The sequence below is a fragment of the Oryx dammah genome, unplaced genomic scaffold (genome assembly GCF_014754425.2).
Source record: "Oryx dammah isolate SB20612 unplaced genomic scaffold, SCBI_Odam_1.1 HiC_scaffold_2, whole genome shotgun sequence".
Classification (NCBI taxonomy): domain Eukaryota; kingdom Metazoa; phylum Chordata; class Mammalia; order Artiodactyla; family Bovidae; genus Oryx; species Oryx dammah.
The window spans coordinates 31,899,092-31,913,511 of NW_024070186.1; the positions used below are offsets into that span (position 1 = coordinate 31,899,092).

Below are 14,420 nucleotides of genomic sequence, written 5' to 3' on the forward strand. Positions count from 1 at the left end.
CAAGAGTACAATTACAGTCTAATTCACCATATTGGGCAATGCTACAGTTGGCAGATGAAACATGAGTCTATGGGATATGAGAATATCAATATAGAAAACAGCACAAATCTACATTCTTATTTCTAGATCCTCCAATGCATTCAAGATTACTTTCTGTCCATGTGGCAAGGTTTATAAATTTCCACTTAAAACAAACAAAAATTCCTTCAACAATGTAGTAGTGAGTACTTAGGCAAATTAATTTGAGGTCCAGAGTGAAGAAAAACACCCTTTTACTTAGATCCCTGACTTTCCACCTTAAATGTAGTGTTGTCAGGCTTACTGCTTTTCCTTGGAGTCAGCTAATACATGTACATGCCAGTCTCACCTAAGGCTCCAGTAAGCAGCCTTGTTCCAGGTGTCTACACTCAATGGCCTTTACGTGTGGAGGTTCCACACTTGCATAGAGTCCAGATTTTTGAATGAACTAATTTTTGTGTCTCCCTCTATGACATGTATTCATTCACGTATATACCCCATTTTGCGGAAATGAGCCATTGATCCATTTGATATAATTCCCAGTATCCTTGACTCCTCTTTCTCCTTCACCTGTATGTTAATTATTTGTGCCATCTATCTTCGGACAAATTTCTACATGCTTGGGCAGAACATGGGCAACAGAGAAAGAGGTTTCTCTTTTCCCTATGCATGCTGGCACCATGAGGAGATGTTAAATAATGACGGAAAATATTTACAGTGGAGAAAACAGAGGTAAATTTGTTCACTATTCAAGTTACATGTGCAAGGTCGTTTGCATATTGAAACCAGGAGCTATTTGGTTCAAGAAAGTGCAGGTGTGAGTTAATGAGTTATTATGTGAGGAGATATACTTCACACCTGTGTTTATTGAGATGGTGCCATTGAGTGTTCACCCTCAGTTCAGCGAGCTGGTTAACAAACCCCCTTGAGAATTTTGGGTGTCTTTTGTTGCAGCTTGAATGCCTAAAAATAAATAGTTTGAGCCTCTGGCTTTATTTTTTGGCTTGGAAAACACTCAATGCACCTCATTTATTGTTGAATTGTTGGCTAATAAGCTGGACTCATATGGTCCTGTCAATATAGAAATTTGAAAGCAAGAACAGTTTGAAGCTGAGGTGTCAGCCAATGACATGTATTTAGAAGCTAAAACTGGCCAGACTTGATTTGAGAAACAAGGCAAACTAAGTTGTCTCCCAGGGATTTATTTACTGAGATCTAGAAATGTATTTGCCATCCAGTCATGCAGTGTGTTCAGTGGCAGGACAAATGGAACACATTCACCTCTGAACTAGAAGCCTTCTTAAGAGTTTCAGACAAACTTTTGCCAAGCTGAGAGATGATGGAGATGAGAAGTAATGAGCCAGCTTACTTACTCAGATCAAGTAAAGTTGCAACATGCCCAGTAATAGTCATTTCATTTGGAAATCTTCCCTCCTTGTCTATTACAAAAAAAGACTTTCCCAGGTTCCGCTTTTCCTGACTACTTACTCTACAAAAGCTTTTCAAGAGCTGACCTGACAGATAAGCAGGACCTGAGCTTTCAAGTGTCAGCTTTTCCTTATCACGACAATGTAATTAGGCCCTTGTCATTTGAAACCAATGGGAGAACAAACCTTGGTGATGGGATTGGAATGAATTAACTTTTTATGTTGTCCCTGATGCTCCTGTGTGCTGAGTTCTCTCTTGCAGACATCTTGGTCAATTCCTTAGTGAATGGGCCAGGGTGTCACTTGTTTTTACCCTTCTATGTTCAAAAAAAATTTTTTAGAGTATTTTACTCTCTAGAACAAGACTACGAAGCCCAATAGCATTGGTTAGTAATCAGGGCTGTTTTTTCTTTCTTTCAGATTTTTATATGTTTATTTTCTTAGATGGAAACCATCCTAAACTGAGTAAATAATGGGTTATACTGTTTAAATTTCTATACGAGAAGGTGAGGAATGCCAACCGCCTCCCTCCTCCCTCTTCACTTCCAGCAGACATAAAATATGCCCCAGGAACCTAAAAATGGAAGCTGCCTTTATTACAGCAGTGCCTGGAAGCAGAGAAATCATTAGACGCAGTGTCAATGTTGCCATTAGAAATCTTACCCTTCGACTGTTTAATGACAGTCCCTGAAAGTTTGCTTCTGGCAAAAACCTGACCCCCAAAGTCTCAGCTGGGAAACAGATTGTAAAACTGAATTTTCAAACAACCTGTCCAGCTGTGCTTTTTGGTTATCTTTATAAACTGAAAAGTGGCTTCTATGACAGGATTCAATTCCACCGGAGATTATGCTATAAATAATACTGCTGAATTATTTCCAATATTCAATTTAAAATAATGACTCAGTAACCTAACGACTTTTAAAAACTTGGCCAAGAAAAATTCTATTTGATCAGAATTTAGGTATGCATAGTACCAGGTACCTCATAGAGAGGGTACCATGGGTCCTGTATTTACTCAAAAGCCACATTCTGTGTGTATGTGTGCAATATCCTTCCACTACAAAATGATAAAATCCTTTTACCTCAGCAATAAAGAAAACTGAGATACCAATTAATAGGGTGACTTCTTCCAATCCTTCAGGAAACTAGCAGAAGAGTTACAAATCTGAGACCCCTCACTGGCTGAGTTTGTGATCAGGGCAGACACTTGTACATACATTCTCTTCCTTCTCTGCTGTCCCAGCTTGTGGCTTGTGAGGACTCCTTAAATTCCATTTCTATCTACACACCCTCATTGTCCAGAAAGACTTCTCACTAGCATTTGACATTCTGCCTAGTCTTCCTACATGAAACTTTTCTCAGACTGCGCTTGTATATTTCCAATAGCAGAGTATCAGACCTCTGGGTAATAGAAATGCCAACCTTCATTTGCATGTCTAAAAGCTACTTGTTTCCATAAAACCAAGTTCTCCTATGTGACGACTGAACATTTGCAGGTGCAATTTCCAAGAGACGGAGATGAGGCGGCTGCAAATGTGGCCCTTGAAGCAAAAGATGATCAAAATAAATCAAATGATCATCATCAAATTAATAACAACTGAAAGTGAAAGCAGAAAATTGTGGTAATGAGCGAACCCCCGCCCCCCATCCCCAACTGAAGTGTTCCTAATGAATCTTACAAGGAGATGAATTCAAAAAGAATAATGGACACTGTGAAACTGTCTTTGTGAGCTTGATTTCTTTTGTTTGGGTATCAGCATGCACCTGGCATTAGATAGTCCAAGCATCTAAGCCTAGAGGCTGCTCTGTCCTTGAGGCTCTTTCCCCTTCTGAACTGTCACCAAGTTGCACAGCTTCTTTTGTTGAAATATCCTCATGGATTATTCCTTCCCTTGTACTATTTAGATTTCTCTATTTGCAAGCAGTGAAAACTAATTCTGGCAACTGTGGTCAGAAGGGACTTTATTGGAGGGGAGAAGCATAAAGGCAGCTCCAGGGATCTGTGGCAGGAATAGAGGTTCCCAACAAGGTTTTGCGGTTGGAAAGTACAGGTGCCAACAGTTACACATTCCTCCTAAAGGTCCGCACCCCCAGGAAGGAGTGTCTGGCTGACCTTGCTTCGGATGCCCCTTTTCTCTTTGACAGGTGAGAATGGGGTACCTTGGTTAACAAGATAGTATCTGATGGAGAAAGGGTAGTTCCCTCAGTAACATCAGGATGCTACTACCAGTGAAAGTGAGAATGGGTGCTGGGTAGCCAAAGCCAAGATATGCCCACCATATTCTTGTAGACTAGGCTTTTGTTTCCCTGGGTCTACATGTCTCCATTTTCAGTTAAGAGTTAGAGAAATGAAATTGCAGGTTATGAATTGCAGAAATGCAATTGTAATTGTAATTTATGATACACCCTTTAGTTGATGTACGAAAGTGCTCTAAAATACCTTGACCAGTGGTCATAAAGAATCCATAAGAATGTTATCAGGGACTTCCCTGGTTGTAGAGTGGATAAGAATCAGCCTGCCAATGTAGTGGACACAAGTTCGATCCCTGGTCTGGGAAGATTCCAGATGTTGTAAAGCAACTAAACCCATGTGCTACAACTACTGAGCCCATGCTCTAGACCCCATGGGCCACAACTACTGAAGCTCGTGCACCTAGAGAAACAAGAAATCTGTGCACTGCAACAGAGAGAAGCCCTTGCTCCCCACAACTAGAGAAAGCTATGTGCAGCAATGCACCCAGGGCAACCATAAATAAATAATATAGAAAAAGAAAAGACTATTATCAGGGATAAGGCTGTCCCTAACTTAGACACAGCCTGTTATTCATATTTTAGAAATTTTTCCTTTTGTTGGCCTAAAATCATTCATTCCATTGCTCAAAAGATATTGACTGCCTAGAATGCTTCAGCCACACTGCTGGTGCTGATATAGCTCTCACGAACCTGATAGTCTAATATAACTTTGGCCCATCAATCCTAATTCTGCACATCAGCTCTGGTTCTATATTTCAGAACTGCAGATAGTAAATCAAATAGCATAGTGAGGTCTAGATGCACATGAACAAACGATAGCCATGCAGAAACTATCATAGAAGAAGTTTCCATTCATCATAGTATGCCAAAATATAAAATAGCTTAAAAAGTACTTAACAAGGAATTTGTAGGTCTAATGCGAAGACAACTATAAAAATTTACTAAGGGCCATAAAAGATGACTTGAATAAATGGAGAGACATAACGTATTCCTCTGTGGGAAGACTCAACATTGTAAAAACATCACTCCTCCTCAAATTAAACTAAAAATGTAATACAACCCTAACCATAGTCCTAAAGTTATTTTCTGCTTGAAACATAACGTTATTTTCAAGTAATTCTGGAATATAAACATGTGAGTATAGCAAAGAAGCTCTTAAAAATGGCGGAGGGGAATGAGAAATGGATCTATTAGACATTAAAATGAACCATGGAGCTGAAATGATGAAAGCAGTGAAGACTAAAAGCTCAATGGAATAAGAGAAAGCCAGAACATATATACACATATATGTACCTACATACATGGACATTATGTTAAAAATTCATAGGTTAAGGTTGATAGGTATTAGGATGAGTGAATAACAATCTAGGAAGAAAATCAAATCCTTGCTATATCTCACACCTCATATTCCTCACATGAAAACAAATTCCAGTTTGGATTGTAATGCAAAAAAACCAAAACACATATTAAAATAAAGTAAAAATTATTATTAATAATTTTGGGCTTTTTAAGCAGAAATTATATCTCTGGTGGCTCAGTGGTACAGAATTTGCCTGCCAGTGCAGGAGATGCAGGTTGAATCCCTGGATCAGGAAGATCCCCTGGAGAAGGAAATGGCAACCCACTCCAGTATTCTTGCCTGGAGAATTTCACAGACAGAGGAGCCTGGAAGGCTACAGTCCACGGGGTTGCAAAAGAGTCAGACACAGCTTAGCGACTAAACAACAACAAAGAGCAGAAATTAATAAAACTTGGAACTTTCTAAGGAAAGAAAAAATTAACCATATGAACCTTCAAAATGTCTAAACCAAACTTTTCCCTTATGTAAACAAACAACAAACAATATATTTAAAAGGCAAAACCATGAATGGAGAGCATTTGTAGTCTACAAGATAATCAAAAGTTAATATTTTTGAATCAATAAAGAGCATTTAAAAATTTAATGTGACAAAGATAAACAATTCAGTAGGAAAAAAAGGACAAAGGGCATAAACAGGTAGCTCACCAAGGGAGGAATATAAATTGCCAATGATGACATATAATTAAAATCCTTTCCTCAGTAAAAATATATAAATTTAAATCAGAATGAAATGGAGGTTGATTATCAAATTAGCAGGAGGGAATATGAGTTCAGGGGGTGAAGATGTGAGTGAATGAGCTCTCTCTTACATTGTTGGTAGAAGTTGAAAGGAATACAAATTTTCTGAAGGATAACTTGGATGTATTTTTCCAAGACATTAAAAGTTTAGCATTTTCATTAAGCCAGGATTTTTATTTTTAGGTAGTTATATAAATAGAAGTTTATATATCAAGCTAAAATGATGATCACAGCAATCATATTAATAATGTTGAAAACTATAAATGATCAATAGGTTGATATAATAAATTATAGCAAGTTAATATGTTATAGTGGGGCTTCCATGGTAGGTCAGAAGGTAAAAAATCTGCCTGCAATACAGGAGATCCAGGTTTAAGTTTGGGAAGATCCCCTGGAAAAAAGAATGGCTACCCACTCCAGTATTTTTGTCTGGAGAATTCCATGGACTGAGGAGCCTGATGGGTACAGTGCATGGGGTCGTAAAGAGTCAGACACAACTGAGTGACTAACACTTTCAGTATAATACTAGGCAGCCATAAAAAATAATATAGAAGAATATTTAATATCATGAAAATATTCACTATAAAATTGTCAAGTGAAAAAAATCATTATTTAAAAATAAAAATATAGTTACATACACATATTGTGTGTATGCTCACTTGTGTCCAAGTCTTTGTGACTCCAGGGACTGTAGCCTGCCAAGCCCCTCTGTCCATGGGATTTCCCAGCCAAGAATACTGGAGTGGGTTGCCATTTCCTTCACCAAGGGCTCTTCCTGACCTAGGGATGGAACCCATGTCTCCTGCATTGGCAGGTGGATTCTTTATCACTGACCCACCAGGGAAGCCCTTGCATATATTTAATTATGTATATATGCTAATATTTGCATATAATTAGATGAATTCAGACAGATACTAACAATAGTTATTAATAGGCAGTGAGAATACAGGTAACTCTGATTTTATTTCCTTCCGTAAATCTATATTTTCCAAATTTTCTACAAGGAAAATGCCTTATCTTGGTAGTAAGAAAACATTTTTAAAAATATTATTCTGTTTAAAGCAACAGAAATCCTTTTTCCCCCAAATGAAATCTTAGATGAAAACTCAATCTGTGGAACCAATAAAAGGGGTAAAGTGGGGGTGCTCACTTGGTAGGCATCCTCTAGCCTCCACCTAGCAATGTCAGGGCTGGGGGAATTCTGCTGAGAAACTATTGTGTGTAAGCACCGTTTCAAGGACATACATGAGGTACTCTTAGGGGACCGGTACACAGCCCCAGGATGGTTGGTTACTACTGCAGAAACTCATACACTCTTTATATCTTATTTCATTTCATTCACTATATTCATCATCATATGTTTATTCATTAAGCACTTTTTGAAAAATTTTCTATATTTTTAGCTTTGTATTATATTAGTTTACTTGTGGATTAGAACTGAAAGGGTTTTCTTATTACATGAAATATCCCCAGGGAATTGTAATTTAATACCACACTGTCAGATTTTATTGAAGGTTGATATGAGAAATGACTACATAAAGAATGGATCTCCATCTTTCCTAAAACAATACATTGTCCGTTATGGTGCTCAAAGGCCCTTATATAAAGATGTGTGTGATAAATTCACCTAAAATTTTAGAAAAAAATGCGTAGCCATTTTTATAAATAATTGTGACTTCCTTTTATAATACTGTGTTATTCCTGTACAACTCATGTTTCTCTTTTGGCTTTGGCTTCCAGAAAGCTCAGAGCCATATTTATTGCCAAACCACAGCAATGAGCAGCTGTCTCATTTTGCAGAACGACTCTATCCCAAAGCACTTGAGTGTCTAGCCTCAACTAAATGGTCCCATGATATGCATGGCTCATGTTACGAGTTGCCTCTAAGCCAATTTAGAAAGAGGCAGGGATCAAATAACAAACAAACACGTAAGTAATATGGACTAAGCAGGCTTGGTCTTTAGCAGTACAAAATTGCTCACACTTAAAAAGTTTGATTTGTATCAAACACCTGTCCAACTTGTTGCTTAACCTGAAGTCCTGTCCTGGTTAAGTGCTCCCCTGGGTACAGCTGTGGGCATTTGGGTCTTTCTGCTACTAAAGCCCATGCATGCATCCACTCAACTCATGACACTAGCTCTTTAGACGAGATCTGCAAGGTATCCAATAAGGATATCAGGTCCAAAGTGTAGCAAAAGAGCAAGGCGCAGATAAACCAATAATTTATACATGGACCATAATCTTAAAATGAGTTAAGAAAACATAATCTTGCTGAATGTGATCACGAAATAGTAAGACAATTTTCACACAAAACGATCTTAGGCATTGCGATATGTGTGCATATGTTTGTGTGATCTATTACCATGTTAAACTGTAGACTAAAAAGTATCAGGTGAGTTAAGATACTTTACCTTTTCAGAAGGTCAAATATGTATTCTTATTGTTAACATTGCTTACATTATTTTACACCATGTTAAGTGCTGAAAAGGGCGTAGAATGCGGAGAAAAGGGCACAACAACTTTTCGAATGACTTATGTAAACTTTTCACTCCATTATTTCATTTAAGAGACACTAAGTATCCATTTTCTTTGCAATGCATAAGCTCTTTAGCAACCTTTCTAATAACAAGGCAAAGAAAGCTCCAATACAATGGATGTTGTGTTAGAACGGTTTGGAATGATAGATGGTCTGGTTGGGTGGACTCTGGTAATGTAGTCTTGATTATAGTGTCAAAAAGGCTGGCAGGAGGCTGTTTGTATCAGCAACAAATACTCTCAAAGCCTGTGGAAACAGCCTGGTTCCCTGTGGCTATGAGGTAAGGTGGGTCAGACGCCTGGAGCAACAGATTATCATTACAAAAAAAGATCTGCCATGGTTTTCACAGGAAAGCCCAAACCAGCCTAAAAGCAAGGGGACCAGGCAGGCCCCTGGGACCCCAAATATCTTCCTCCTCTTGAAGGCCTGCCTCATATTCCAAAGATATAATTTCATTCAAGGTAGCAGTGCTTGGTGCCCATGAGCCCAGGCTCTGGAATTAGATCTAGTCTGAAATCCCAGCGCCTCCACTGGCTCTTGGCCAAGTAAACCGGTTATAGTCCCTAATGCTGGGTCTTTCTGTAAATTAATGCGAACATCCATGAAAGGCAGTTAGCCAGCACCTGGCTCATTGTAAGCTTTCTCTATATCAACTTTTATTATTATTTACCCTTAAAGTACCACCTATTAAAATGCGAGTACCCCTGGAGGCATACCTTATTCCCAGTTAGCGCTTTCAGGGGTGGGGTCTCACCACCTGATCAATTTAGATGTAGCGAACAGCAAGGGATCCAGGGCTCAAACCCGGGAGGAGGGGACTAGGCCAAAGGAAAGAAATAGCTCTGACATTTTGCTCAGAGCCACGGTGATTCTTCTACATGGAAAAGCACCCAATCGTTGCAGCTACCCAAGCGTAAACCCTAGCTATTGCAGAAAGGCAATCTAATTGCAGAATTCAGATACGGGATGCAAGCTGCGGGCTCCCGCCCGCGGCCTCCCCACTCCCCCGGGGGACCGACTGCCTCTTTCTCCATCAACCGTTCCATCTCAGAGGACTCTACATATAGACCTTCTACGGTAAGAGACACTGAACCGAAACCACCGCGTCAGCTCCTTATTTTCTTTGCCCCGAACGTAGGCAAAGATTTTTAAATACCGTTGGGTGTGGCGAGGGGCACACCCGGAGAGACCGCCTACGTGGGCGTCGCTGTTAACAGCCGATGGAAAGCCAGCACTCATTCCCACAAAGCAGCCGTGCGTCCCTTCACACTCTGAGCTGAGACTGCTGTGTGTAAAACCAACCATCCGTACATCGGTCATTCGTAGATTTCAACGTCCACTTCCTAACCAGCAAGGAGAGAAGAGGAATCGGCATTTTGGAGACTTCCGATTGAGCTGTCATATAATGGATGCTTTTGTTTGTTTGTTTGTTTCCTCCCAGGAGAGGCTGATTCTGACACAATCCATTTCACCTCCTGCAGGGTCAGGGAGGGGAGCTTGGTGAGGGGCGGGAAACAGGTATTGACACATCTGGTGGGCTGCCCAGGACGAAGCACTGACCTGTGAGGCCAGCGGCCTCTGCAGACAGAAAGGCGCTCCAAGACAGGAGGAAAAACAGGCCCGTTTCCAGCATGGGGAACTCGCACAGTTTGGTAAATTTGGTCAAGTGACAAAGAGGCGTTAAGGGAAACAACAACTGCTTTTATGAATGAATCTCCCTCTTGGCTGAGAAAAACTCCGGTGGTGATAGTTTAAGAGGAGAGAACCGATTCTCAGACCTGACTGTTTCTCTCACTGAGACTCCCTTTGAAGGCCCACATGAGTCATGCTTCTTTGGGGGCTGAACAGGGCTGTAAAAACGCAAAGTGGTCTTGAGATTTAAAAAGATGTCTTATTAAGAGGATGAAGTCAGCTAAGTGGAGACACAAAACCCCTTAAATTTGGCCTCAACCCTTTGGGTGTGACCTTCAGGAGACTGGCAGATCTGGGAAAATAAAGTCAAGGAGAGCGTGTCTTGTGGAGATCCTGCCAGCCAGTCCACACTCCCAGGAGTGGCCTCCCAGGCCACTGCTCCCCAGGAATGCTGGTCTATGGACAGATCACCTGAAGAGCCTTTTCTCTTAGGGATGGAAACTGAATCAGGAGGAGCATTTTTGTTCAGTGATGGGGAAGCTGCCCAGGCTCTCTTTGCATAAGTAGGATAGAGGAAAATGTGTATTATCTCTAAGTCAAGCAAGATGCCCTTTGGCGGGCAATTGTTCATTTTGGCCAAGATGACACTTGGTCAATCATCTATAAATTGCAAATAGAACAAAGGCACAGTGATTTGAGCCTTGCAGAGAATGGGCTATGGGGAGATGATTAGGAGTATGTGATGGATGGTAAAGGGCTACAACTGCAGTTGTATCCACCATTAGGCAGAAAATGCCCTGACAGACAAGGAAATGTTACATTGCAATTTTGTTTCTGGAAAAAGAATCTAAGGGAGATTCCACCTTAAGAGATATTTAGCAGCCAGCTGCTGCTGCTATGTCGCTTCAGTCGTGTCTGACTCTGTGCGACCTCATAGATGGCAGCCCACTAGTCTCCTCTGTCCCTGGGATTCTCCAGGCAAGAATACTGGAGTGGGTTGCCATTTCCTTCTCCAGTGCATGAAAATGAAAAGTGAAAGTGAAGTCGCTCAGTCGTGTCGGACTCTTAGCGACGCCATGGACTGCAGCCTATCAGGCTCCTCCGTCCATGGGATTTTCCAGGCAAGGGTACTGGAGTGGGTTGCCAGCAAAAACCATGACCTCTGGAGTGCAAGATCTGGGTTTGAGTCCTGGCTTTGCCAGTCACTGGCTGTGTGATTTCTGAGCAGTATGATAACCTCTCTGAGGCTTATTTGTATCCAAGGTGAACTGGCATAAGAATAATACCTATCCCCACAGTGTGAAGAGTAACATGAGATGACAATATTAAAAATGTTTTGTAAAGTCTTAGAAAGCACACAATACCAGGATTATATCGTGGTTGGGAGCGTGACCTCTAGAAGGCAACTCTAGCTGGGCTCATATTCATTGTATCAGCTTAGATGTGTACCTTGGCCACACTGTGCTTTGGTTTCCATATCTGAAAATGGGCACAAATAGTACAACCTACCTTCTAGGTATATAGAAGAGTGCCTGGCATGTGACAAGGGATGTGTAAGTTTTTCAATTAGCGTAATTTAAGTGAATCTGTTTTGTGAAACCTCTTTTCTGGAAAGAGATTCAGTAAGGATGTGGAAGCAATTCTTTATCAGGAGGAGCACCCCTTTCCCCAGATCTGATCCAATGTCAGGGCAGACTTCCAGTCTCCAGGAATTTTTTCCCTTCTCTTATCAAAATCTGCTCACTTATGTGTTCATACATTTCCTGCACATCAGGCAGAGAAAAGTTCCAATTTCAGCTCTTCTGCTTCATGCCATCCCTGGGGATGAAAGCCTGGGTCTAAGTCCTGGCCCTAAAATGTCCTAGCTGTGTGGCCTTGGACAAGTTGTCTAAAATTATGCATCAGTTTCTTCAGCTGAAAATTGAGAGAATAATAGTATCTCCTTGCCAGGATTCTTATAAAAACTCTCTGAGATAATCTATGCAAAATATAAAAGATAATGGGTGGCACTTGGTAAGATTCTCAAGATATATAAGATGATATTAATATCATGCCCATTATGACTGACATGTGACTCAGAGTGAGCTATGAATACTTAATTTCCTTATGTATAAAGCAGGAATAATAATAATCTGTCTTATAGGGTAAATTCAAACAAGGAGATATATATAAAGATACATGCTAGACATTCACAAAATGTTGTGATCATTACTATTGTTCAGTTGCTAAGTTTTTTCTCACTCCCTGCAACCCCATGGACTGCAGCATGCCAAGCTTCCCTGTCCTTTACTATCTCCTGAAGTTTGCTCAGACTCACGTCCATTGAGTTGGTGATGCTACCTAACTATCTCACTATTATTCAGTTCAGTTCAGTCTTTCAGTCATGTCTGACCCTTTGCGACCCCATGGACTGCAGCACACCAGGCTTCCCTGTCCATCACCAACTCCCAGAGCTTGCTCAAACTCATGTGCATCAAGTCAGTGATGCCATCTAACCATCTCATCCTTTTATCCCCTTCTTCTCCTGCCTTCAATCTTTCCCAGCATCAGGGTCTTTTCCATTGAGTCAGTTCTTTGCATCAGGTGGCCAAAGTATTGGAGCTTAAACTTCAGCATCAATTCTTCCAATGAATATTCAGGACTGATTTCCTTTAGGATTGACTGGTTTGATCTCCTTGCAGTCCAAGGGACTCTCAAGACTCTTCTCCAACACCACAGTTCAAAAGCATCAGTTCTTTGGCACTCAGCCTACTTTATGGTCCAGCTCTCAAATCCATCATGACTACTGGAAAAACCATAACTTTGACTAGAGGGATCTTTGTTGGCAAAGCAATGTTTCCTTTTTTGCTGTTTAGGTTGGTCATAGCTTTTCTTCCAAGGAGCAAGCATCTTTTAATTTCATGGCTGCAGTCACCATCTGCAGTGATTTTGGAGCCCCCAAAAATAAAGTCTGTCACTGTTTTCAGTTTTCCAATCTATTTGCCATGATGAGACTGGATGCCATGATCTTTGTTTTTTGAATGCTGAGTTTTAAGCCAGCTTTTTCACTCTCCTCTTTCTCTTTCATCAAGAGGCTCTTTAGTTCCTCATTATCATTACTATCATCATTAGTATTTCTCTACTCCAAACAACATGTGATCTCCATTGTAATTCTCCTTAATGATTATGAGCCAAAAAAAAAGAGGAATAGTGATCAAGAGTGTGGTCTGGGCATGGTCTGTCTCTTGGTTTTACTCCCTGGGTTTGACCTTGGCTCTACTTCCTAGTTGTATGACCTTGGGCTTATGCTGTCTAAGCTTTCCACCCCCCACCCCCCCAGGAAAAACTGCATCTGTGTGATATGACCATTGTGAAGATTAAATGAGGTATTACATGTAAAACAAGTAGGAGGGGGCCTGACGTATCACCAGTACTGGGTAGATTGTTAATCATTCCTTTTTTTTTTTGTTGGAAATCAACCCTACCTATTCTGACTTATTTTTGTCAATGGAGTTGACATTCTCCAGGGTTTCCAGGACAAAACTTTGGGGTGGTCTTTTGATTTTCTCCTCTTGTTTATCTCATAGAACCAACCAACCACTGAGTCCTAGAGGGTCTTCTACATTGACCTCCTTTCTGACTTTCTCCTACAGGTCATTATCACAGTTTTCTTTGATTTCAGTCTTCCTCTTCTCATTCATTCTTCATACCAGTTCCTTATTTATGTTTTAAACACAAGACCTTCAGTGTGTCATGATCCTTGGAGAAAACTTCAGTCGCATACTGTGGACTGTAGCGAGTGGCCCTCCAAGGTACTCCACAAGCTGACTCCTCCGCACTTGTGTCTGCTCAGTTTGCACTGTGCACCAGCCCGAGCTCTAAGGTCCTCTCTGAGACAACTGCTATAGGTCATGTCAGTGCCCCCCACGCCCCCACTCCTGACCTTTGTGAATGCTGATCTTCTCGTGAATCACCTATGTGGTCTTTGCCTGCATCTTACCTATCTTTCAGGTCAAGCCTAAGTCCCACCCTGCATGTAAATACCGCTTTTCAGGTTATTTTCCAGAATCATCAGATTGGCCAAGAGTCTGCTGGACTTTTCCAGATATGGTGGTGTCATCCTTATATTTTTATAACCTTAATAAGGTGGCTGCAGCTTTAGCCTCACTTTCTATCCAACTCTTTCTGTAGAGCTTGTCTTTCCAAGCTTGTCATTAGTTGGAGGCAGGGTCCATGTTTTAGTCATATTCTGACTTACCTGAGAAAGCTTTAGTAGAACCTTGCCTTTTAGCAGTTGCTCAGGGAACTATTAGGTCAGTCCTCATGGAAAAAGAGTCCAACATTTTGCTTTCTTTGCCTTGATCCCTGACCCCTCTTCCACCATTCTCCCTTAGTCCTTCCCTTTTCCCCCAAGATCTCTAATCCTTTGCCCTGACTCCTCTCTCTGGACTCTGTTAAGTCCACATACTTGACATTA

The 14,420-nt window shown here is 40.8% G+C and overlaps 1 protein-coding gene across 1 annotated transcript in view; it reads right to left on the bottom strand.

The window, feature by feature from the left end:
* Positions 1–14,420, bottom strand: part of SLC9A9 (solute carrier family 9 member A9) — a 640,928-nt gene that overhangs the window by 319,707 nt on the left and 306,801 nt on the right. Inside the window, exon 8 of the mRNA XM_040234268.1 lies at positions 9,893–9,998. Coding sequence (XP_040090202.1) covers positions 9,893–9,998 — 106 coding nt within the window. The remainder of the gene's footprint in view (positions 1–9,892; positions 9,999–14,420) is intronic.